The following is a 22,042-nucleotide window of genomic DNA, read 5'->3' as shown; positions in this document are numbered from 1 at the left end:
TTTTGGAAGACAAGTACAACATTACACTACTCTCAGGAGATTCTGGCTGATCTCAGAATGTGCAAAATACAAGGTGTAACCATCCCTGAACAATCCTTTAATATTAAGGATTTCCCCTGGTCCCACAATCATTTTGGAAGCCCATTAGGTTTGTGCGTTCATTCACTTTTAAACAAACATATTCACTAACCTTATTCAATAACCACCCATATTCCATCTTCACCAGGTTCTAAATGCCCTGAAAGAGCACCTAATGTAAATGAAGTCTATTTGTCTATTACTTTTATACTAAAATTGGAAGTAGTTATTCATTAAGTGATGATCAAATAATGTAAAAGGAGTAGATGATTTTAGGTGTGTGGATCTCAAATGCTTTTCATAGATTATGTGGGCATGTTTGCACTGTTACCTGATTTGCATAATTCCTGAGTTGGCTAAAACACCACAGATAGCGCATGCAAATAAAACAGTGCTATCAGCAGGTGCAATTCATTCTCCAGAACTGAGCTACAGTATAGTATCTATTGCACAAACTCCATCTACCAGTGAAAACAAGAATGCGCTTTTTGGCAGAAAATCAAAGGGTCCAATAGTATCTCATTTTAAGACTGTGTCCAAAAGAGAGTTTCCCAAAACAAGAGAGAAATAAAATAGCAGCCCATGTAAATAAAAAGCAAAACTTCCCCCTGGTAGCTGAAATGGGAGCTATTTGTAGTGCTGAATTTCACAAAACATCTTCTCACAGCTGGCATGAACACACCCAACAGCTGAGAGAAATAAGACCATCAGAATGGATCAGAGATCAACTCCAGTGTTACGTAACATGAGACGAATCTTTCATTTGTTTTGATTGCTCTTATCTTTTGGTTCGCATCCATCGAGTTCCAAATAAAAAGGAAATATTTTTTATAATCTAAACAATCAATTGAGATTAAGTACCTTTGAATTGTGTGGAAGAAACCAAAAATAGCCATTACGACATTTTTACATAATATATAAACTTTGTTTTAGTTTAATTTCCATAAATAATGAGGTATAAATGATTACCATTGCATACAATGGCACAGATCCAGACCACAAATTCAGATTACCACTCATTCATTTACATAGGGATTTTTAAAGAATTAATTGGTAAATTCCTCGGTAAAATAAGTATTTGGCCACCTACAAACAAGCAAGATTTCTGGCTCTCACAGACCTGTAACTTCTTCTTTAAGAGGCTCCTCTGTCCTCCACTGGTTACCTGTATTAATGGCATCTGTTTGAACTGTATATATATATACAGGGTGCGATTTGGGGATGGGGGGTGGGGGATTTCCCCCCCTCTGGTCTACTCATCCCTGCCTCAGCTGGATTCTTTTTTATCTCCGGTGGGGATAAAAAAACATCCCGTGAACAGTGCCGAAGTCTCGATCTGAATCAAATGATTTGCGATACACGCTTTGAAGTCCCGATCTGAATCAAGTGATTAGTGATACGCGATCCGATTGGAGCAATTCAAAACAGTGAATCATTTTGCGATGCAATGGTTTAACTGATTCGGAGTTTCAAAAAGCTCAGTTGATACTGTAAAATGTATGTTCTTTGCTCACTTTCCTATATAATTTATTCGTTGTTTAAATAACCGTTGAAATTAATTAATCGGCCTAATCTTTTTATTAAATTGTGATCACGTTAAATAGCCCGTTTCAGTCGTATTAAAAACATTTCGTGACATGACACACATTATCTGGTACTTGTTTAAAAATACGGGTTTATGATGTGCTTTGTTAACAGATTACACTAAAGCCTTGCTCTGAAAAAAAGTTTTCAAAATCATCCCCCCCTCTGCTTTTTTCACAAATCACACCCTGTATATATTTTTGGAAAGATAAACAAATCCTTAAAATTTTTGTGTGATTTTTGCACTTACAAAAGAGTCACCATGTATTGGTTGAATTGTTTGGTATTATTTTAGCTTCTTTTACTAACATTGCCTTTTTTTCTTTTATTTGATGTGACAGATTCTTTTTCTTTCAAAATAGCCCGTTCCGTTGGATATATTCTTCATTTTCCTAATAGAACTGAATGAGAAAATATGGTAACAAGGATTTGTTTTTCAGTGCCTCCTTTATTGCCTGTATCTATAGAAACTATCACTCAAGATAACCGAGCCATTATTTATATAATATACTATATGTGGGCGAGAAGCCCTATTAGGACATCATTACTTATCGCTGGAGATTGTATACAGTGCTCATTTTTTTTCACATTTTGTTATGTTGCTGCCTTATGATAAACTGCTTTAAATTTATTTTTGTCCCCCACATAAATCTACAATCCATACACCATAATGACAAAGCAAAAACAGAACTGTCACAACTTCGTAAATTTATTAAAAATAAAAAACTGAAATAAGTACATTGCATAAGTATTCATACCCTTTACTAAATATTTAGCTGAAGAACCTTAACAGCCTCAAGTCTTTTTGGGTATGATGCGACAAGCTTTGCACATCAGCATTTGGCAATTACCTGCCATTCTTCTCCTCATCTCTTCCAAATCATGCCCATTCAATTGAATTTGCCACAGGTTAACTTCACTTGAAATGTAGTAACATCTACAAGCAATATGAATGCTAATGAGCTCAATTTCAGTTTTTTATTTTTAATAAATTTGCAAATATGTTAAAAAACATTTTTTTTGCTTTACCATTATGGTGTATGGAGTGTAGATTGATGTGGGGAAAAAAGTCATTTAAAGCAGTTTAGCATAAGGCAGCAACATAACAAAACGTGAAAAAATTTAATACTTTCGCAAGGCACTGTAGATGCATTAAAGTGTGTTTATTTGTCGTACTCATAAACTGCAATAAAGAATGTGAGACTGATCCAAGCAGAGTCAAATGTCAACTGGCGCTAGATTTCGGAATGCTATGAAGATCCCTTGAGATGTTCACTTCAGCAGCGCATACTGTAGCAACACATGAGATATTGACTGAGATATGGGATATTGACTGAACTGATTTCTGATGAAGACAAAGATATCTCTTACCTGGATGGTCTGCGTCGAGACTCCATGCTCTTGGAGGATTTGGTTGAGCCCTAAAAGAAAAGAAAACTCTCGTTAGGATCATGAAAATGTAGTTGAGGAAAGCCAGTGTATGAACTAGATTTATGCTTCCTGAAGGAAACAGTCAGACAAAAACAGAGGTAAAGTTTTAGGGCATCAGAGCCAATTTCCCATTGTTTTCTGTTAGTTATGTATGAGAATCAGCACACAGTGCAAAACACACACGGATGTCTATGCAGCATAAATGTGTATATATATGTCTAAATATAGATGCAAGACAAGATCGGAATTGCATGCAGTTCTAAATGCCGAACATTCTATCAATGGAAGTCAATGGAAGATTCTCAAAACGTAACCTTTAATCTTACAGTATAAATGTTTTAAATATTTTTTTTTATGGCTGATATAATGTCAATATATTCACAAAACCATGACCATAACATTTTTATCATAAATATTTAATGCAATATTTGCTTAAAATTATCTTTAAAAATACATAGATTTTGGAACTGACACAACATACAGCAAAACCTCTATTCATCTTATGCAGATCATCTCAAAATTACCAAATAATATCCAATTATTCAGCCTGGCTGATAAAGTGGTCTATCACTAATAATGATGTGGGGAAAAAAGTCATTTAAAGCAGTTTAGCATAAGGCAGCAACATAACAAAACGTGAAAAAATTTAATACTTTCGCAAGGCACTGTAGATGCATTAAAGTGTGTTTATTTGTCGTACTCATAAACTGCAATAAAGAATGTGAGACTGATCCAAGCAGAGTCAAATGTCAACTGGCGCTAGATTTCGGAATGCTATGAAGATCCCTTGAGATGTTCACTTCAGCAGCGCATACTGTAGCAACACATGAGATATTGACTGAGATATGGGATATTGACTGAACTGATTTCTGATGAAGACAAAGATATCTCTTACCTGGATGGTCTGCGTCGAGACTCCATGCTCTTGGAGGATTTGGTTGAGCCCTAAAAGAAAAGAAAACTCTCGTTAGGATCATGAAAATGTAGTTGAGGAAAGCCAGTGTATGAACTAGATTTACACTTCATGAAGGAAGCATCAGTCAGACAAAAACAGAGGTAAAGTTTTAGGGCATCAGAGCCAATTTCCCATTGTTTTCTGTTAGTTATGTATGAGAATCAGCACACAGTGCAAAACACACACGGATGTCTATGCAGCATAAATGTGTATATATATGTCTAAATATAGATGCAAGACAAGATCGGAATTGCATGCAGTTCTAAATGCCGAACATTCTATCAATGGAAGTCAATGGAAGATTCTCAAAACGTAACCTTTAATCTTACAGTATAAATGTTTTAAATATTTTTTTTTATGGCTGATATAATGTCAATATATTCACAAAACCATGACCATAACATTTTTACCATAAATATTTAATGCAATATTTGCTTAAAATTATCTTTAAAAATACATAGATTTTGGAACTGACACAACATACAGCAAAACCTCTATTCATCTTATGCAGATCATCTCAAAATTACCAAATAATATCCAATTATTCAGCCTGGCTGATAAAGTGGTCTATCACTAATAATGATCTCACAAATACAACAGTTTCCAGATGTTTTTAGCCTATTTCCTGTTTAAAAATGACCGTAAACCAGTTATCTACAGGGGAGGTTTACCGTTCATCTCCAGAGCTCAGACTGTTCTGCTGATTACACCAATGAAAAGGCCATTTGTTTGGACAGTTACTTTTGGTTTGTGTTTATCCGTATGTAAAACTGTGTTGATACAGGTTGAAGAGAGCTGATGTGAGCGTGTAGGTCTGTATCTAACACTGAGCATGTCCTCTTAGCTGTATATACTCTAAATGCAATGACAGCCTGTAAAGTGAGGGAATTAAATTATATGGATTTCACACAGGAGATGCTGAAAGGTGTGTAATTTCTGCACTATACTTGGTTTGGTGATGGTAGTGGGACAAAAATACACTTTTACCTGTAAAATGACATTTAGAAACTTAACTAATATAAGTTAGTGTTACTGGTCTCACAAAAGAAGGATAAGCCTTAAAAGATGCGTGGTTTACGCTCACCATCAAAATGACATACTAGTGCATGACTTAAAAGGAACAATGCTTACTAAGAAAACCCAGCATCCAACATATAATTACAAACAGTGCTGGGGCCTTTTCTATAAGGTGTATGGACTTTGCATGTGGTTTCCCATATGTAGTAGTCTTAGAAAAGTATAGAACAACTTAAAGTAAATGAAATAATGGGAAAACTTCAAGTTCAAATGTCTCCAATAAGAAAACAACATACTGAGGTTTGAATCTGAGGAAATTGCTGGGAACTGGGAAATTGCTTAATGAGTGATAGCTAACAGAATAAATATTTTAAAACAGTGCATAAAAATTAATTGACTATAGAAATTACCAAGAACATACTGTCAAACAAAACCCATTCAGAATTGTATTCAAAAAATAAATAAATAAATACATTTTAAAAAGGCAATGGCATAGCAAAATGACTGTTTTCAAACAGTTTCCTGAGCCAATTTGCCATTGGTTAGCAAACAGATAGTTCCGCCCCAAACTCATGCCATTGGTCAATGCTGTTGTGTTGGACTTGTCAAGATCCAAAAAACAAAACAAAACAGAAACCATTAATAATTGTGCACACATCACCTAATTTCCATGACATTTCCCTGTCTGGATATTACAACACTGACCGTGGGAAGCCTGTACATTTTATTTAATGAATTATCTAAGCACTTAGGAACAGTCTGCCTGAATTGAAATTCTGTCATCATTTATTTACCCTCGTGTCATTCCAAACCTGAATTACTTTTTTGTTTCTTCTGCAGAACAAAAAAAGAGAATATATCTTTAAGAATGTGTCTGTGTTTTTGTCTAAAGTCAATGGGGTCCAAAACAACACTGTCTCCCACTGTCTTAAAATGTACGCACAAAAACACCAATCTAAAATATATTTTTTCCATAGAAGAATGTAAGTCAAACGGATTTGAAACGACATGAGGGCATGTAACAGAATTTTTATTTTTGGGTGATCTGTCCATTTAAAGAGCATTCATTAAATTAAATGTTCCCACAGCGTTAGTTTCCTATAATCCTCATTTCCAAGAATCCAGAGAAATCTACTACAATATTGTTCGCATAGTATTTAGAGGTCAATCGAGCTTTCAGTGAACAGACTGTAAAAGACCATTAACACATTTTGAAGTCTAACAAACTTTTGTGTGTATAGATTACTGGGCCAGGCCATTATGAACAATCATAAAACACAAGGAAATACAAATATGCAATACTAAGACAGACTGCAAAGTCACTCACTTATAGTCTGAGAAAGCCATTGTGACACACTCGAATAAAACACCCTGGCATTGCAAACCCCCTCTATCCATCCACAGGGTCCACCTTCCATCTCTCGCCACACGGTGCCCGGCTCCAAAAACATTCCCTTAATCAGCCGATAATTGCGACCCCCAGAAGGACAGCCAAGAAAGAGTGGGTGGGGGGTTGGAGGGGGTCTCAGCCAGGCTTGATCAAAACCAGCTGGAAACGCTGCTTTCGAGCGGGCCCGACAAATGAACAATCAGAGAGCGCAGGGAAGAAAGCAAGGGAGAGCTTTGAGGAAAAAGTTGCCTACAAGACCTACAATCTGGAAAAGAGCGAAAGTTCAGCGGAAACTCGAAGGCCTACCTTGAACAGGTAACCTGTACTCCACCTCCAAACATCGCGAATGGAGGACAAACGCCTCCGTAGAGAGCTGCTGGGATTCATGGTTGGGAATGAATGCTTCCCTTCTTCTTGCAGTCCCCTTTTCCTGAAGCGCGCCCCACGTTCCCGGCTCTATTTTGGTTCAGTGCTGTGCCTAGGATGCCACATGCCTGGCGTCAAACTCAAGCGGACCGCAGCTTTCTTCCTTCTCCCAGTCGCAGAGTAACTCTTTCCCTTATTTTTTTCCCTCCCGCCTCCTTCTCCGGCCCCCTCCCTTTTCCTCTGCACCTCTCCCCTCCCTCTTTCCCATGCTGTGTGTGTGCCACCCGCGTTTGTTTGGATCTTCGGTCTAGCCTTTGCTCTCTCTCCAGGTCACACACTCAGCAGCTGACTGGAGGAGATGATCATCCCGACCTCACGGCTTCAACTATTCACAGTTCTGTCACCTCCAGTAAACCACGGCCAATCACCTCACTTTCCTCTAGAATATAAACGTATATGGTTTTCTTTTGGTCGAACCATACTTCTTTTTTGGTTTATACATAGTTTTCATCTCTGAGGTCCACTTAGGATGCTAAAAATAGCTGTAATTTTGTTTTTCATGAGCATTTTTCATCCTCTCGCTGACCTTAAAGCAAGCGGTGTACTTTTGCTGCCATATCTTTAAAGGGGTCATGAACTGGCTTTTTTAAATTATTATTTTAGACTGTTGTCTGATGTCCACTAATGACGTGTGCGCGGTTTTTACATTCAAAAACATCAAAATCAATAATAGGCTATTTTCTACCCTGGTTTTGCGGCCGGTTCGTGAAACGCTCTGTTTTTATGGGCGTGCCGCATCGAAGACTTGGAAGTAAATGCCCACTGCTATGATTGGATAATAGTTTTGCATAGTAAACTAACTTGCTGTGTGTCTATACGTCCTTCATAGTTGGAGCCTTCTATGACTTTGGTTAGACACGTACACATAATCAGGACATATCAAGCAATCTCAAACAAAGCAATAGTGACACATAGTACAAATATTTTTTACTCACATAAGTGTGCTGCGCCATTCCTGTCGGATCCAATATAAACACACAGTATTGCTTTTTAATCTCAGTCTCTCTGCAAATCCAGCGTCGACTTTTGTCTTGTTTACAAAGGAATCCGCGGTGAAATGAAGCGAACAAACGCTCAATGTTTTACTCACTTGAGCTGAAACTTCATTAAAAATAAAGTTCAACCACGCATTCCTAATATTTGAATCCAAAGGAAGGTTATGCAGCGACTGTGTTCTTCCACAACCAGGCACTGCACAATATTTTGCAATCTTTAACGGCATGTTTATTGCTTGGTTGCTCGATTTGGTTTAGTGCCACTTACGTTGTTTCCCTGCTATGTCATGTGCGAATCAGTGGGCGGGGCTACAGAATTAGGCGTTGATATTCTTCTGTGGAGGCGGTGTTTAACCTATCTATTACGTCATAGGTAGGCACTAGGGCTGCTCGATTATGACAAAAATCATAATCACGATTATTTTGGTCAATATTGTAATCACGATTATTTAAAGGGGTCATATGATGCTTTTTTAAAGATCATTATTATGTCTGTCAGTTTTGCACAAAACAAATCCTGGTTTGTAAAGTGACTTGGAATATTCACAACGGTCATCTTATAATAATGTTTTCTAATTTGAGTGGTACGGGTAGGTTTTCGCGGGAAATTCGAGCATGCTGCTGCGTCATTACATCACTTCTGTAAACATAAAGAAGTCGTCCTGGCAACTAGGCTATCGCATGTGAGGATCCTGCAGGTTGCCGATCGTTTAGCCTTTTCTCACAGCAGCCAGAATAATTAACGGAGTGTCTATTTACACTAAGTACAAATAGCCCGCCTTGTTGGCAGAGGCTATTTACACTAACCCCGCCCACCAACGTGTGATTCGGCTAGTCAACATTATAAAAGACAGTCAGCAGCTGTCAGTTCCAGTGGTGCAGATGGAATAACGTGTGTTGTACTGATTTTGACGCGATCGACCTGGGTTCGAATCCGCCTTTTGCCGAACTTTTTTCTCCCATTTCCAATTTTAAATCACATCAGAAAAGCATTTATTTTCTATGAAAATGAAGGAAATAATAAAAAAGTATCTAGTATCTTACTAATAAGTAATAAAGTATCAGGTAGGGTTAGGGTAGGTGTAGGGAGGGCTTTATTGTCAATAAGGTGGCATCTATTTAATCATTTGAATTAAAATTAAAATTTACACTCAAGTTATTATTGCATACTGTTTTATAATGTACTACAATACTGAGGTGCAGATAATTGCCACTATTTGCAATAATTAATATAAATAGCAGAAAATCCTGCTATTTTAACAGTGTAAATAGAATCGATAGCTATTTGAACTTAGTGTAAATAGCATATCACTAAAAAATTCTGCTATTTGCACTTAGTGTCAAAGTAGCCTCTATCACTATTTACACTTAATGCAAATAGCCGCTGCCAATAATTAAATTTATCATTTTGATGGCGGATTGTAATCCAGAAAGGATTATGTGTTTCATAAACACATAATCCTTTCTGGATTACAATCCAATGACATGTCAATGAAATTATATTAAATTATTGTCACAAATCAAGCCTCCGTGGCTCCCTCCGATCCCCACCAGAGGGAACCCTCACCGGAGTACTAACTGTTCCTTAGGACTTCATTTCCCATCACCCCATGCCTGACATTGATTACTTGCACAGGTGCTGATCATTACCATGACTATTTAGGCAGTGCCTACCTTACCCTCATTGCGAAGTCTTGTTTTTGCTACTGCTGACATTTCTGAGCATTCATACCTTGTTTGATTGCCTGTTGCCTACCTGGATTGTTTAGACCTGTCTGATTGTTTGCTGCCCGCCTCTTTGATCTTGCCCTGTGTTTGATTTACTCTCTCCTCTGTCTGCCGCCAGCCTCGACCCCTTTGCATGGACTCTGGTTATGATTCTGCCTTGCCTACGTTACCCCTGTATGCTGTTGACTGAACTTTGCCTGTCGAATTGTTAATAAAGCTGCACATGGATCCCAACGTCACTGAATCGTCATTACAATTATATTCCAGTTTTAAATGTGCTTCTGATTACAGATACCATGGGATTACGCAAGATTTGCATTTTAAAGACAACCAGTTCGAAGCGAGCATAATTAGCTTTATAGGTTAAAAGAATTTCTTAATATGAAATTCGAGTGGTATGACAATTAGAGATTAGACTGTACAAGAATTTCAATCTTCTCTCTTATACACACTATACTCATAGTTACGCAATGCTGACATTGTTAACATTAACAATTAGAGAATAAAGTATAACAATAATAATAATTTGCACGGTTTGATGTGATATGAGCTAATTTAGATTCTAAATCACCATTGGTAGCGCGATTTATTGTAATGCTTTTTTCCTCAGTTGGTCAGAACAAACGTGGCAGACTTGTTACTTACTTGTTCAGATGACAATATCTGGTGAAAATGCTTGAGTCATATATTCCAAGACGTAGGCGAGAATCTGTGAGTGCAAAGTACAATATCCACACCGGTGTGGTGACTGACTGTCACACATACTCCTCAAAACATTAGATTTATCCGTGCTGGAGCCGTGCCGCCATACAACCCACGCAAGGAAGATAATTCCGCACACAGCTGCAATTGCAGGTTTTCAAACAGAGATGGCGACAAAGAGGCAAAACTTATGGACTGCAGCTTTAACTAAATGAAAATGATAAATGTTGCCTTGGTTATTTATTTATTTCATTTAAAGTATTTTTTTTTTAAGTTAACAATAAAAACCCCGTCTTGGCCAAGGTGCAGAAAAATGATTTGTAGCCAGTCACATGAAATGACCAGAAAGTATTTTTTTTTAAGAAAAATCTGGATCCTCTACCAACTGGTTGTCAAATGGACAAATACAGTAAGCGGTAACTCTACTCTAAGTGACACAGACTTACCAGCAAAGCAGCTAACTGTTGGATTACTCAATGAATGGTAAATTGCCAAGTTGATAAGGTTTATAATGTTCCCCCCTCCACTTCTCAGATGGTTCTTACACCCCTGGGTACATGCAGGGCTTTGCTTTTACAGCATTTCCTTCGGCTATGCTCCAGTTCAATATTGTATCAATAAAAAGATCTAATAATGTTTCAGGGGGATTATTAGAGTCTGTTTCTCTGTCCCTAAATCTCAGAACATACTCATGCTCATATGGACGGCTCCAAACGAAAGTCTGAATTTTATTTGGATCAAGGCAGTTAGTCATCCACAGCTGCGTCTGGTGTGAGTGTTCTTCACCCAGGCATGAGAGGGATGAGGAACAGGGTGGATGGAGGGGTTTCTGAGAGGGTGGCGACGACACAAGTGAACACACATGCTTGAGCTATGACATCTCTTCCTCTGATAATCAGTTAAAGGGACAGTTCACCCAAAAATCAACATTCTGTCATCATTTATTCACCCTCGTGTTGTTGCAAACCTTTTTTCTGCTGAACACAAAAGAAGATATTTTGAAGAATGTTGGTAAGCAAACAGTTGCCGGTAGCTATTGACTTCCACAGTATTTGTTTCCATACTATGGAAGTCAATGGCTACCGGCAACTGTTTGACGACCAACATTCTTCAAAATATCTTATTTTATGTTGAGCTAAAGAAAAAAAAACTCATACAGGTTTGGAGTAAATAATGACTGAATTTTGTTTTTAAGCATACTGTCCCTTTAAAGCATGTTCACTGGGCGGTCATTCTAGCCCCAGTGAGGCCGTGTTTAGCTAATCCAACCAATAATTTGAGCTTCAGCACTCCGTGAGTTTTAGACTGGTGAAGTTTAGACTACAGAAGCTGCATAGCAACAGTGTTTGCTAAAGACCTAAATATTTACATCTTAAAGCTGTTATTTCTGCAGCAATGTCAGTAATGACTTTACACTGTGTTCACACTGACCCAACAAACGCCAACACTTTAAACATTCTACATTTGGGTGTTGTACTTGGAATGTTGGAAACATAACCGTCATGTTCACATTGACCCAACAAGCTTGTCAATGTCCGCTTTTAAAGGGGTCATATAATGTTGCTAAAAAGACCATTATTTTGTGTATTTGGTGTAATGAAATGTGTTTATGCGGTTTAAAGTTTCAAAAAACACATTATTTTCCACATACTGTATATTATTGTTTCTCCTCTATGCACCGCCCTTCTGAAATGCGTAGATTTTTACAAAGCTCATCGGTCTGAAAAGTGAGGTGTGCTCTGATTGGCCAGCTATCCAGTGCGTTGTGATTGGCTGAATACCTCAAGCGTGTGACGGAAATGTTACGCCCCTTACCATACTGTGATGCCCTGTCCGGCCGGAGCGACGAGACAAAAGGCATTTGTTGCATCCAGTGGGGACATTATTACGGATTATATTGACTTATACTGTCTTTTTAAACGTTGCGTTGCATCACGCCGCGTAAACATAAAACCATGTCTGCATTTGTGATCGGATAAATGACAAACAACAAGTGCTACTCTACACTGCTCAAAACTTGCGTTTGAATCGTCAGTGGCAAATTCTTTATATATAAAAAAACGTACGTCTGTGAGTCAGAACAGCCGGCATTGTAGTCTACTCTCCCAGGATCAGGAAACAGTCCTCTTGAATCTTGACATCTGAATATTTGGGTTAAACTGTTCTGGAACAGTGTTGTAAATACAACTTAACCACTGATTTCTAATCGTGTCCTCTTTTGGAAGGCCAAACAAAGTAGTTTCGCTTTCACAATGAAACACACGGCGGACTAGAGTGAGCGGAGGGCAGCGGGCTAGAGTGAGCGGAGGCCGGCATGAGTGAGCGGCGGCGGGCGGGCTTGAGAACGGCGCGGCCGGCAGATTCGATGAAGGAGCGTCCAGCGGGCTTGCGGCAACCACATGTGACGACCCCGGGCTGGACTCCACTTCGTCCGCGGTGAAAGCCGATCCGGCGATCCACAACGCAAAGTTGATGTATTTCCTCAGCGACCAGCACGGACCAGCTCCAGGCATGACGAAGCGGATATCGTCCTGTTTTAGAAGGCCAAACAAAGTAGTTTCGCTTTCACAACGAAACACACAGCGCCTTCACGACATGGCGGCAGCAACAATACTACAGCGAGAATAAAAGTTACACCTTCTTTCTTTGCGTGAACATTTGGGCGGCGTTATGCAAATCTTCCCACATCGTGATGAAGACATGTGGGGGCATGTTAGAACGAGCCATTTTAGGAGGGCGTGGTTGGCTCGTAACTTTTATAAAGAATATCTCTTTGGATTTGAGACTTTAGTCTTTGCAACTTTACAGATCTTCTTTAGTGCATAGAGAGCTTGTAACACTCCAAAGAGAAAGGAAAAATTGAAATCGCATCATATGACCCCTGAAAAGGAAAAGTTTGTGGGTGAAGCCTTCCTTGAAGCAAATACAGTTCTCAAAATCCTATCTATAAATATCTATAAATACTATATAATTACCAATAATAATATATATAAAATAAATACACAAGTATAAAACATTTTTACAAAAAATATTAAAAAACAAAACAAATAAAAATAAAATGTATATATTTTTTTAATTAAAACTATTATAATAAATGTTAAAATTATATTTTCTATGTGTGTGTGTGTAATTTATATTACAAAATATAAAATAAAGAAATTACATACATACAAATATGTTTTTAAATTAAAATTAATATAATGTTTTTTGTATTACTATTTTATTATAGAATAAAATAAATAATATATCATTTTAAAATAACATTTTATTTGAACAATTATGAAATATAAATAATAATTCAATTAAAAATAATATAACAAAATGTACTTTTATTTTTTTTTATATTATGTAAAATATATATTTTAATAATATTACATATGCATTTATTTAAAATTTGCCACCACCAAAACCAATGTTAAGAAAACATGCATGCACTTGTCAATAAAGTTGTAAAAGATGGTTGGAGATACTCACTGTGGTCTCTATATGTTTCAGTGGGAGGTCAATGCTGGGGGCCTGCAATGAAAGAATCATAAGAAAGAAAGCGGTGTAACACTCCAAAGAGAAAGGAAAAATTGAAATCGCATCATATGACCCCTGAAAAGGAAAAGTTTGTGGGTGAAGCCTTCCTTGAAGCAAATACAGTTCTCAAAATCCTATCTATAAATATCTATAAATACTATATAATTACCAATAATAATATATATAAAATAAATACACAAGTATAAAACATTTTTACAAAAAATATTAAAAAACAAAACAAATAAAAATAAAATGTATATATTTTTTTAATTAAAACTATTATAATAAATGTTAAAATTATATTTTCTATGTGTGTGTGTGTAATTTATATTACAAAATATAAAATAAAGAAATTACATACATACAAATATGTTTTTAAATTAAAATTAATATAATGTTTTTTGTATTACTATTTTATTATAGAATAAAATAAATAATATATCATTTTAAAATAACATTTTATTTGAACAATTATGAAATATAAATAATAATTCAATTAAAAATAATATAACAAAATGTACTTTTATTTTTTTTTATATTATGTAAAATATATATTTTAATAATATTACATATGCATTTATTTAAAATTTGCCACCACCAAAACCAATGTTAAGAAAACATGCATGCACTTGTCAATAAAGTTGTAAAAGATGGTTGGAGATACTCACTGTGGTCTCTATATGTTTCAGTGGGAGGTCAATGCTGGGGGCCTGCAATGAAAGAATCATAAGAAAGAAAGCGGTTAATACACTGACAAGCACAAATGACTGAAAAGGCTTCAAGAAATCTGCTTTCCTGACACCCCTCCATTTTATAATGTCTGTAGGACACCTGAAAGTTTGTTTTCTAGATTCAAAACTCATTGAACTGCATTGAAAATTCACTCACTAATCTAATGATGCAGTTTTAAAATAATCTTTTAAATGCCAAAAAGTGCATTAAAAAATCACTATAATAGTAATCGTTTAGAAGAAATGTTATGCAAATAGATTAATCATAACTCGACGAACAATCAAAAGTAAACAGAGCATGTTGCTACAAGGTCATGGGTTCAGTTCCCAGGAAATGCATGAATTGATATATGCATACAATCATCTGCCAAATGCATAAATGTAAATGCAATGTGTACACTATTGGTTAGGTAATTATTTCATACACTGATCAAACAGCACCAAAGAGTGAAAGAGAAGACATGGGCTGGGTCCAGTGTGTAGGTGCATCACTAATCAGCCTAGGTAAATATTTAGACAAGAGCGCACAGCTCCAGCATTACTGTGAATCTGCCCAGTGGCCGAGAAGCACCATATACAGAAGTTTAGCACAGGATTCGTAGCACAGTTTATTCCCCCATCAACTCAGAGCCAGAGAAAGGAATTTATTTATGAAGCTTCTGGGCCCCAGGAATCCATGATGTCATTGGCCAGCTCGAGTCTGGCTAGCCTCAGAGTACCCATGTAAGTCTGAGATGGCACAAGAACACAAGAAATCATGAGGAGACAGCAAGACATGGCAAGACGGCATTGAGATCGCTAAGTCCCGCTTTACTTTTCCAGTATCAGGTAACTCTGCGGTTCTTTAAACTACCGCTGAACTCGATGGCAAGGTTGAAGAAATCAGGAGATATAATGTGTATAAAAGATGTGAACGGCATCCAGGGAATCATTCGAAAACTATATATGTATATAACTGTAGATGTATATATAAAATAAGTATATATTTATACTAAGCTAATACAATACATTTATGTAAATGTACTTTTATTTAAACACACACATATATGTATGTATATATATATATATATATATATATATATACACACACATACATACATACATGCATACATGCATGCATACATATCATATATAAGATCAATTAAATTAAATGATTTGACTGGAGTAATGGCTACTGAAAATTCAGCTTTAAATCACAAGAATAAATTACATTTTAAAATATATTCAAATAGCCTCCTGACTACCAGCTATGGAGTTTTGTCCTCTGTAGAGGACATTATGTTTTAGTGACTTCTCTGAGACGTTACATGTCACAGTTTTAAGTCTGGATGTCCTGTACAGAGCCAGAGCATGTGAGCGAAGCGGAGCGGTGTGACGCTCCGCTACGTTTTCCGCTCTATGGACGTGCGCTCCGCTCAGTCGCTCTAACCGCCCGAGCAAGCGCTCCGTTAATATTCCGCTCACGCTCACCGTGAACCAATTCCCGCTCAGATCCCGCTCCGACAAAACATTTCTCTAGTAGGCCTAATTGTTTACTGTTTGTAACAAAATTCTTGGATTATTGTCTAAAATTAAGCATGCTGATAAATAGCAATCATGTTTCAGAGCGAAATTCTAACATTCTTCTTAATTTTATTAATTGTAATGTATTAATTAAAATTGATTAAATATATGAATCTAACCTTAGCAAACCTACCTAAAATGCAAAAACTGAAAAAGTGTATTTGATTTTCGTTAACTTTATTTCCGTGAAAATTGCTGCAGTTGTTGTGCAATAGAACATTCAAAACAGGCTCATTAAAACACAAACGCACACACACACGAGATGAAATGTGCCTAGATCTTTACAAAATACAACTGGATTATAAAGCCTGTGAAAAGCACACACAAGATAAAATGCACTTAAAGAACGCTTGGATTAAGAACTGACGTCAATGAAGAAACACACTTTCTAGTGTTAAGTTAAAATAAACCATAACTGCGGGGAACAGTGGTCTATTAAAACATCTCTTGATGTTTACTGGATTTTAGAATTTACTTTAAGAAACATTAGCTTGGACAAACACTCGCTCAGCGCTGGAAGAACCACTGGGGATGCTGAAGATTTTGCGGGAGGGATCCAGCACTGGTTTTCCAAAATTTCAGAGATACCAAATGATTGGATGTTTCACCATGACCACTCCCTCTCCTTGGACTTTAAAATAGTTGACATTAATTTACTGATCAAGTGTAACACCCTTATGGAAATATGATCATATTTTGTAATTATCATTTAAATGTGACTAATCTCAGGAAAATGTTATGGGGTTTCAAATCAAAATATGACCTTCTGTTATGAAACAGGACGTCGATTTCATACATGTCCACTGTAGTGGACACCAGGACTTAAAGCGTGTTTATTACACATTTTGGGAGACACAATAAATGAATAGAGAACAAATTATGTATCAATATTCCTATTAAATATTAGATATTATTATGAAAATCTTGCTAATTATTACTCCCATTATTGCACTTATTTGTTCATTCTATGTTGCCCCAAAAACACATTAATATGAAAATTAGATACAGTTTATAGACACATTGTATATAATGGAAAAACTTGTTTATGGCCATTTTACACACATTTTGCATAAAGAAAAATGGTTTTAAAAATATCTTTCATAACATAGTTGAGAATCGTCTTTATATAAAGTTTGGTATAAAAAAATGAAAATTGATTTGTGATTAAAACAAAAATCCCACTGTTTTTGCCTTTTCATGTCTATTCATGTCTTTTTTTTTTTTTTAAACAGTCCCGATGTCTTCTACAGAGGACATGAAATAACATATGAATAAAATATCCTTTTTCAAAAATGTTCTTATGCTCTAAACAATGTAATGACATGACAACATACTAAATTCACAAAACTGTTTTTTCTTGGTAGTCAGGAGGATAGAAAACTGTAATATTAAATAAATTACTTTAAAATATTACTTTTTTATATCAAATAAATGTAGCCTTGGTGAGCATATAAGACTTCTATCATTATTAATTATTCCAAACGTTGGAGTTGCAGTTTATATAAAAGCATTATTTATTTGAGGGGGAAAAAAACTTATTTATGTGTTATAACTTATTTTTGTGATACAATATATATAAAAAAAAATATGTGACCGGAATCCTGGCAATTGTTCAAAACCTAAAAGAGATTCAAAACGGCCTCCGCTGAAAGACGAAACCTCAGGCTTTTGAGGTCTGAGTGGTCAATGATGTAATGTGAATCATCAAATCTCTGTTCCGCAAGAGACCCTACATGTCTGTCTCAATTCCTGAGAAAAAAAATCCTTGCAAAGTCTGTCTTCCAAGACTAATAAAGCTGGTGGGAAATTATACCCCAGCTGTAGAGTTTGCACTACAGCAGCCCCAAAAACAGCCTTGCAGAGCTGAGGCTCAACCGCTAACTAGAGCGCATCTGCTCCGCCAACACCGAGCAAGAACGCTTGGCAACGTCAACTTTCTGTGTGCTTCTAGCATGTCCACCACCAAACCCATTATGGTTCTCGCTGGTCACACAAAGACATCAGTCCATTAGATGCAGATCAACCACTGGTGGAACAACACAGAGCAGAAAGGTCATCATCTAGGTCAGCTATCTCTGTTATCTCTCTCCTTTGCCAAGAAGTCCCATACAGCAGTTTTTACAACCACATCTGAGGGAAAGCAGAGATTTCAGAAGAAGTTAACAACACACAATCCAAGCCAGCATGCAAATTCACAGGTGCAACAATTTCATGGATAAACTCTTCTCAGCAACAACAACATCTAGTTTTAGCCGCGTCTGGGAGCGTGCTGGGATTTGAATGTAAAGATCAGGTCAGCTGACAACCGTGTGCAGATCAGACGCATGATAATACTGCCGCTGGGAGTCTTTTTCTTCTCCACTGCACCAAATGTTAAACCTTAACACATTTAGCAAAATCTGACACACTCGCTCACCTCGCTTCAGCGGCACTCTGTATTTGGTAAACTCTTCTCCTCCACAGCTTTCTCTGTCTTTTTGTGCTTACTTCCATCTTTCTTTGAATCAAATTTTTTTTTCAGAATAGGCCAGTAGTAGATGTGAAACAGAAAAGATCTGAGACTAAGATCATGTGAAGGTACATTCGAGTGAACTTTGCATTGCATCAGACACCAGTATTTCTGCCGCCCTTTTTACGAAAGACTATGAAAGACTTTCAGACTCGACTTTTTAGATCTTTTCTTATTCAGCAGTGTTATCGTTAATAAAAACCTAAATGGAAACATTGTTAAACGTAACAAAAAAACTAAAAAACCAACATAACTGAGACTAAATGTAATGTGGTGTTTTATTTCATGTTCATGTTTTCCATGTCTTTTATTTTGTAATTGTTTCATGGTCCCTGTTTGTGTCTTGCTTCCCTTGCCCTCATGTATTCATGCCATTGGTTCCCCTGTTCATTGTGTCATGTTCTGATTGGTTGTCTTAGTCATGTGTCTTGTTTCCCATTGGTTTGTTCTTGTCATGTGACCCTCTTGTTTCCTATAAGTAGCTTCATGTTCCCATTGTGCCCTCGTCGTGTATTGATGTTGTAACCCGTTGTCGGTGAGTCTGTTCAAGTCTGTTCAAGTCTGTTCAAGTCTGTTCAAGTCTGTTCAAGTCTGTTCAAGTCTGTTCAAGTCTGTTCAAGTCTGTTCAAGTCTTGTCAAGTCTTGTCAAGTCTGGTCAAGTCTTGTCAAGTCTGTTCATGTCAAGTCAAGTTTGGATTATTGTTTGGATCACCTTGTAAATAAACTGCACTTGGGTTCTCACTTACGCTCGCCTTCAGTGGATGATTCGTTACACTAAACAAAAAAATAATATAATAATAAAATAAAAATATGTCAAATATATAAAATATGTAAGAAATGAAATAATAAAACAAAATACAAACTAACATAACTGAAATTAACAACAAACTATCAAATTAAAAAAATAATGAAACAAAATAAAAATTGCCACATTCATTTTAATTATGTGTGGTAAACTTAACAACTTACAATGCAATCACTCACCACTAGATATAAATCAATTATACCCTTTAGTGCATTACCTCTGGCAGCCCTAAAATAATAAAAACAAAATGTAAATAAACTGAAACAATAAAAAACTAATTCAAACCTATTAATGAAAACAAATGTAAACAACTGAAAATAGAATAATAGTAAAATGTAATGTAAAGAAATTCAAAACTATAATGACCGCGGCTTACTACAGTATTGACTGCAGAAACTGTTTCCCAGAATGTTGGGTTAAGATTATTGCAACATAGTAACGATAGTGAGCAATAATTTGCATTGAGCAACACACCAAATCTTGAGTCCATACAATTTTGGATAAAAGCTGCAATTTTTGTACATCAGCAGCAAAGATTCTTAATCGTTAGGCTACTATTGCCAAAGTAAAGTCAATGCTCTGGTCTTACATGCTCAGCAAGACTTCCTTCAGGCTTATGTGGTTTAGACTGCTTCTTAAAATGTTAACAAGAACTGATCTTTTTCATCTCCAGCAGTCACACTGGAGCTTAGTGGACAATGATCTTGTACAGAGTGCGTCGGGTGAGGTCAGTTTCATCCAGTTGTTTTCCAATAAATGTCTGAACACTTCATTATATTCAAATTCGACTTCCTGTGGGTGTGGCCAATTCTAATTCCAACTCATGAATTATAATGAAATCAATTCTTAATCGATGCTATGTAACAAAACATGAATCCTTAAGGGGTGTTTTTTTCCAGCCTTAATTCTGAGCATTAAGTAGAAGCCACAGAATAGTGAGGCGTGTTTTAGCGAGCAGGACTAATAAGGGCCGCCTGACAGGATTGCAGGAATAGATCTGTGCACCGATGAGTGCTCAAATTGATCAGAGAGAAAGAGAAACTCATGTGTGACCGACTCGGCTCATCATATGATCATACCACTCGCCTGAACCCATTCACAGAACGCAAATTATAGCCCACTTAAGTAAATACTGCAGGAAGAAAAAAGCGCATTCAGGGAGTTTCCTAGCAGGAAGGCACAAATTGAGTGAACAGAGCCTCCTTTAAAATGACATGTAGCTAAAATAAACCCAGACGGTACTTATGTGAAACCATGAATGCACTATTATCATTATAATTAATATTTCAATCCTAAATCTAGATCCACACCAGCTGGTCAACATTTCCAAACCGAGTGTCATCTGCTACACTGATTCTATATCATCATAAGAGATTGTGAGTTCACTTTTTAAATGGCAGTAATGCTATGCTGCATCCAGCTGGGAAGAGAGTAAAATATGCACTTTCAATTTGGAAATGTGGAAACCTATAATTCAAATGCTGACGCACACAAAGATGGTGGCACTTAGAGAGATGCATGCAGTTAGTATTAAAAAGCCACTTTTAGGTTTAGGCAAATAAATTAATTCATCTAAGTAAGTGTTTGCATCATCATGAAACCTGTTTAGCACATTTGCAGAGATTTACAGAGCTGTTTAAAAATGTACATCTGCAGAACAAATGCTAGCATTACATAGGTTTACTATTTACACGCAATTTAGTTTCTAGGCGACTTGTTTTTTGACCATCAAAAACCTGCAAACCCTTTGGAAAATCCAGATTAGGCTGGTAGCTGTGTTTTGGAACATGATAGCTGGTTTCTTGCAAGTCTAAGATGGTCTGCTTGACTTTCAAACATCTATTCTAATTTAGCAGTGTTTTTATTAGCAAAAATTAAAATGCAAACTAAATTAAAACTGGGAAAAACTGAAATGTACAGAAGCCCATTTCCACCATGGAATTAAAAAATTTAAATAATGTATTATTTACTTTTTCTCAGAATTCTGAGTTTACACACAGGTAATTGTGAAGTTTTTCTCAGAATTTCATGTTAATATCTCGCAGTTCTGCATTTATATTTCACAATTCTGTGTTTATTACTCGCAACTGAGGAAACAAGAAAAGTCACATCATAATTGTGGTATAAAAAGTCGCAATTAACTTTTTTTTATGAGGGTGTCAAACCTGTGCTGTGTCTGGTTGTGTGTAGCACCTACACCTCTGCAGTTTCAACTTTAAAAGGACTCAAATGTAATAATTTTAGTTCAGACTGTTATATGAATCTGTTGCAATGTGCTGCAGTTTTACAAAAAGGCTGTTCCCGAAGGAGGGACATGCAAAAAAGACAAAGTCTTAAAGGCACAGCACTAAATAATGGGTAACACTTTACAATAAAGTTCCATTAGTTAGTGTTAGTTCATGTATTAACTAACATGAACAAACAATGAACAGTACATTTATTACAGTATTTATTAATCTTTGTTCATGTTAGTTAATGAAAATACAGTTGTTCAGTGTTAGTTCATGTTAGTTCACAGTGCATTAACTAATGTTAACAAGCACAACTTTTAATTTTAATAATTCATTAGTAAATGTTGCAATTAACATGAACTAAGATTAATAAAT

At 36.3% G+C, this 22,042-nt stretch overlaps 1 protein-coding gene across 1 annotated transcript in view; it reads right to left on the bottom strand.

Annotated features, from left to right (window-relative positions):
• LOC107571409 (tensin-3-like) overlaps positions 1–22,042 on the bottom strand; it is a 111,635-nt gene that overhangs the window by 61,420 nt on the left and 28,173 nt on the right. The window contains exons 3-4 of the mRNA XM_016257733.1: positions 13,781–13,822; positions 3,989–4,038 (exon numbers count right to left, since the gene is read on the bottom strand). Of these exons, the coding sequence (XP_016113219.1) occupies positions 3,989–4,038; positions 13,781–13,822 (92 nt within the window). The remainder of the gene's footprint in view (positions 1–3,988; positions 4,039–13,780; positions 13,823–22,042) is intronic.

The sequence above is a fragment of the Sinocyclocheilus grahami genome, unplaced genomic scaffold (assembly GCF_001515645.1).
Source record: "Sinocyclocheilus grahami isolate Dianchi unplaced genomic scaffold, SAMN03320097.WGS_v1.1 scaffold1591.1, whole genome shotgun sequence".
NCBI lineage: Eukaryota > Metazoa > Chordata > Actinopteri > Cypriniformes > Cyprinidae > Sinocyclocheilus > Sinocyclocheilus grahami.
The sequence above is the reverse complement of the archived record's forward strand: the minus strand, read 5'-3'. Positions and strand labels throughout refer to the sequence as shown.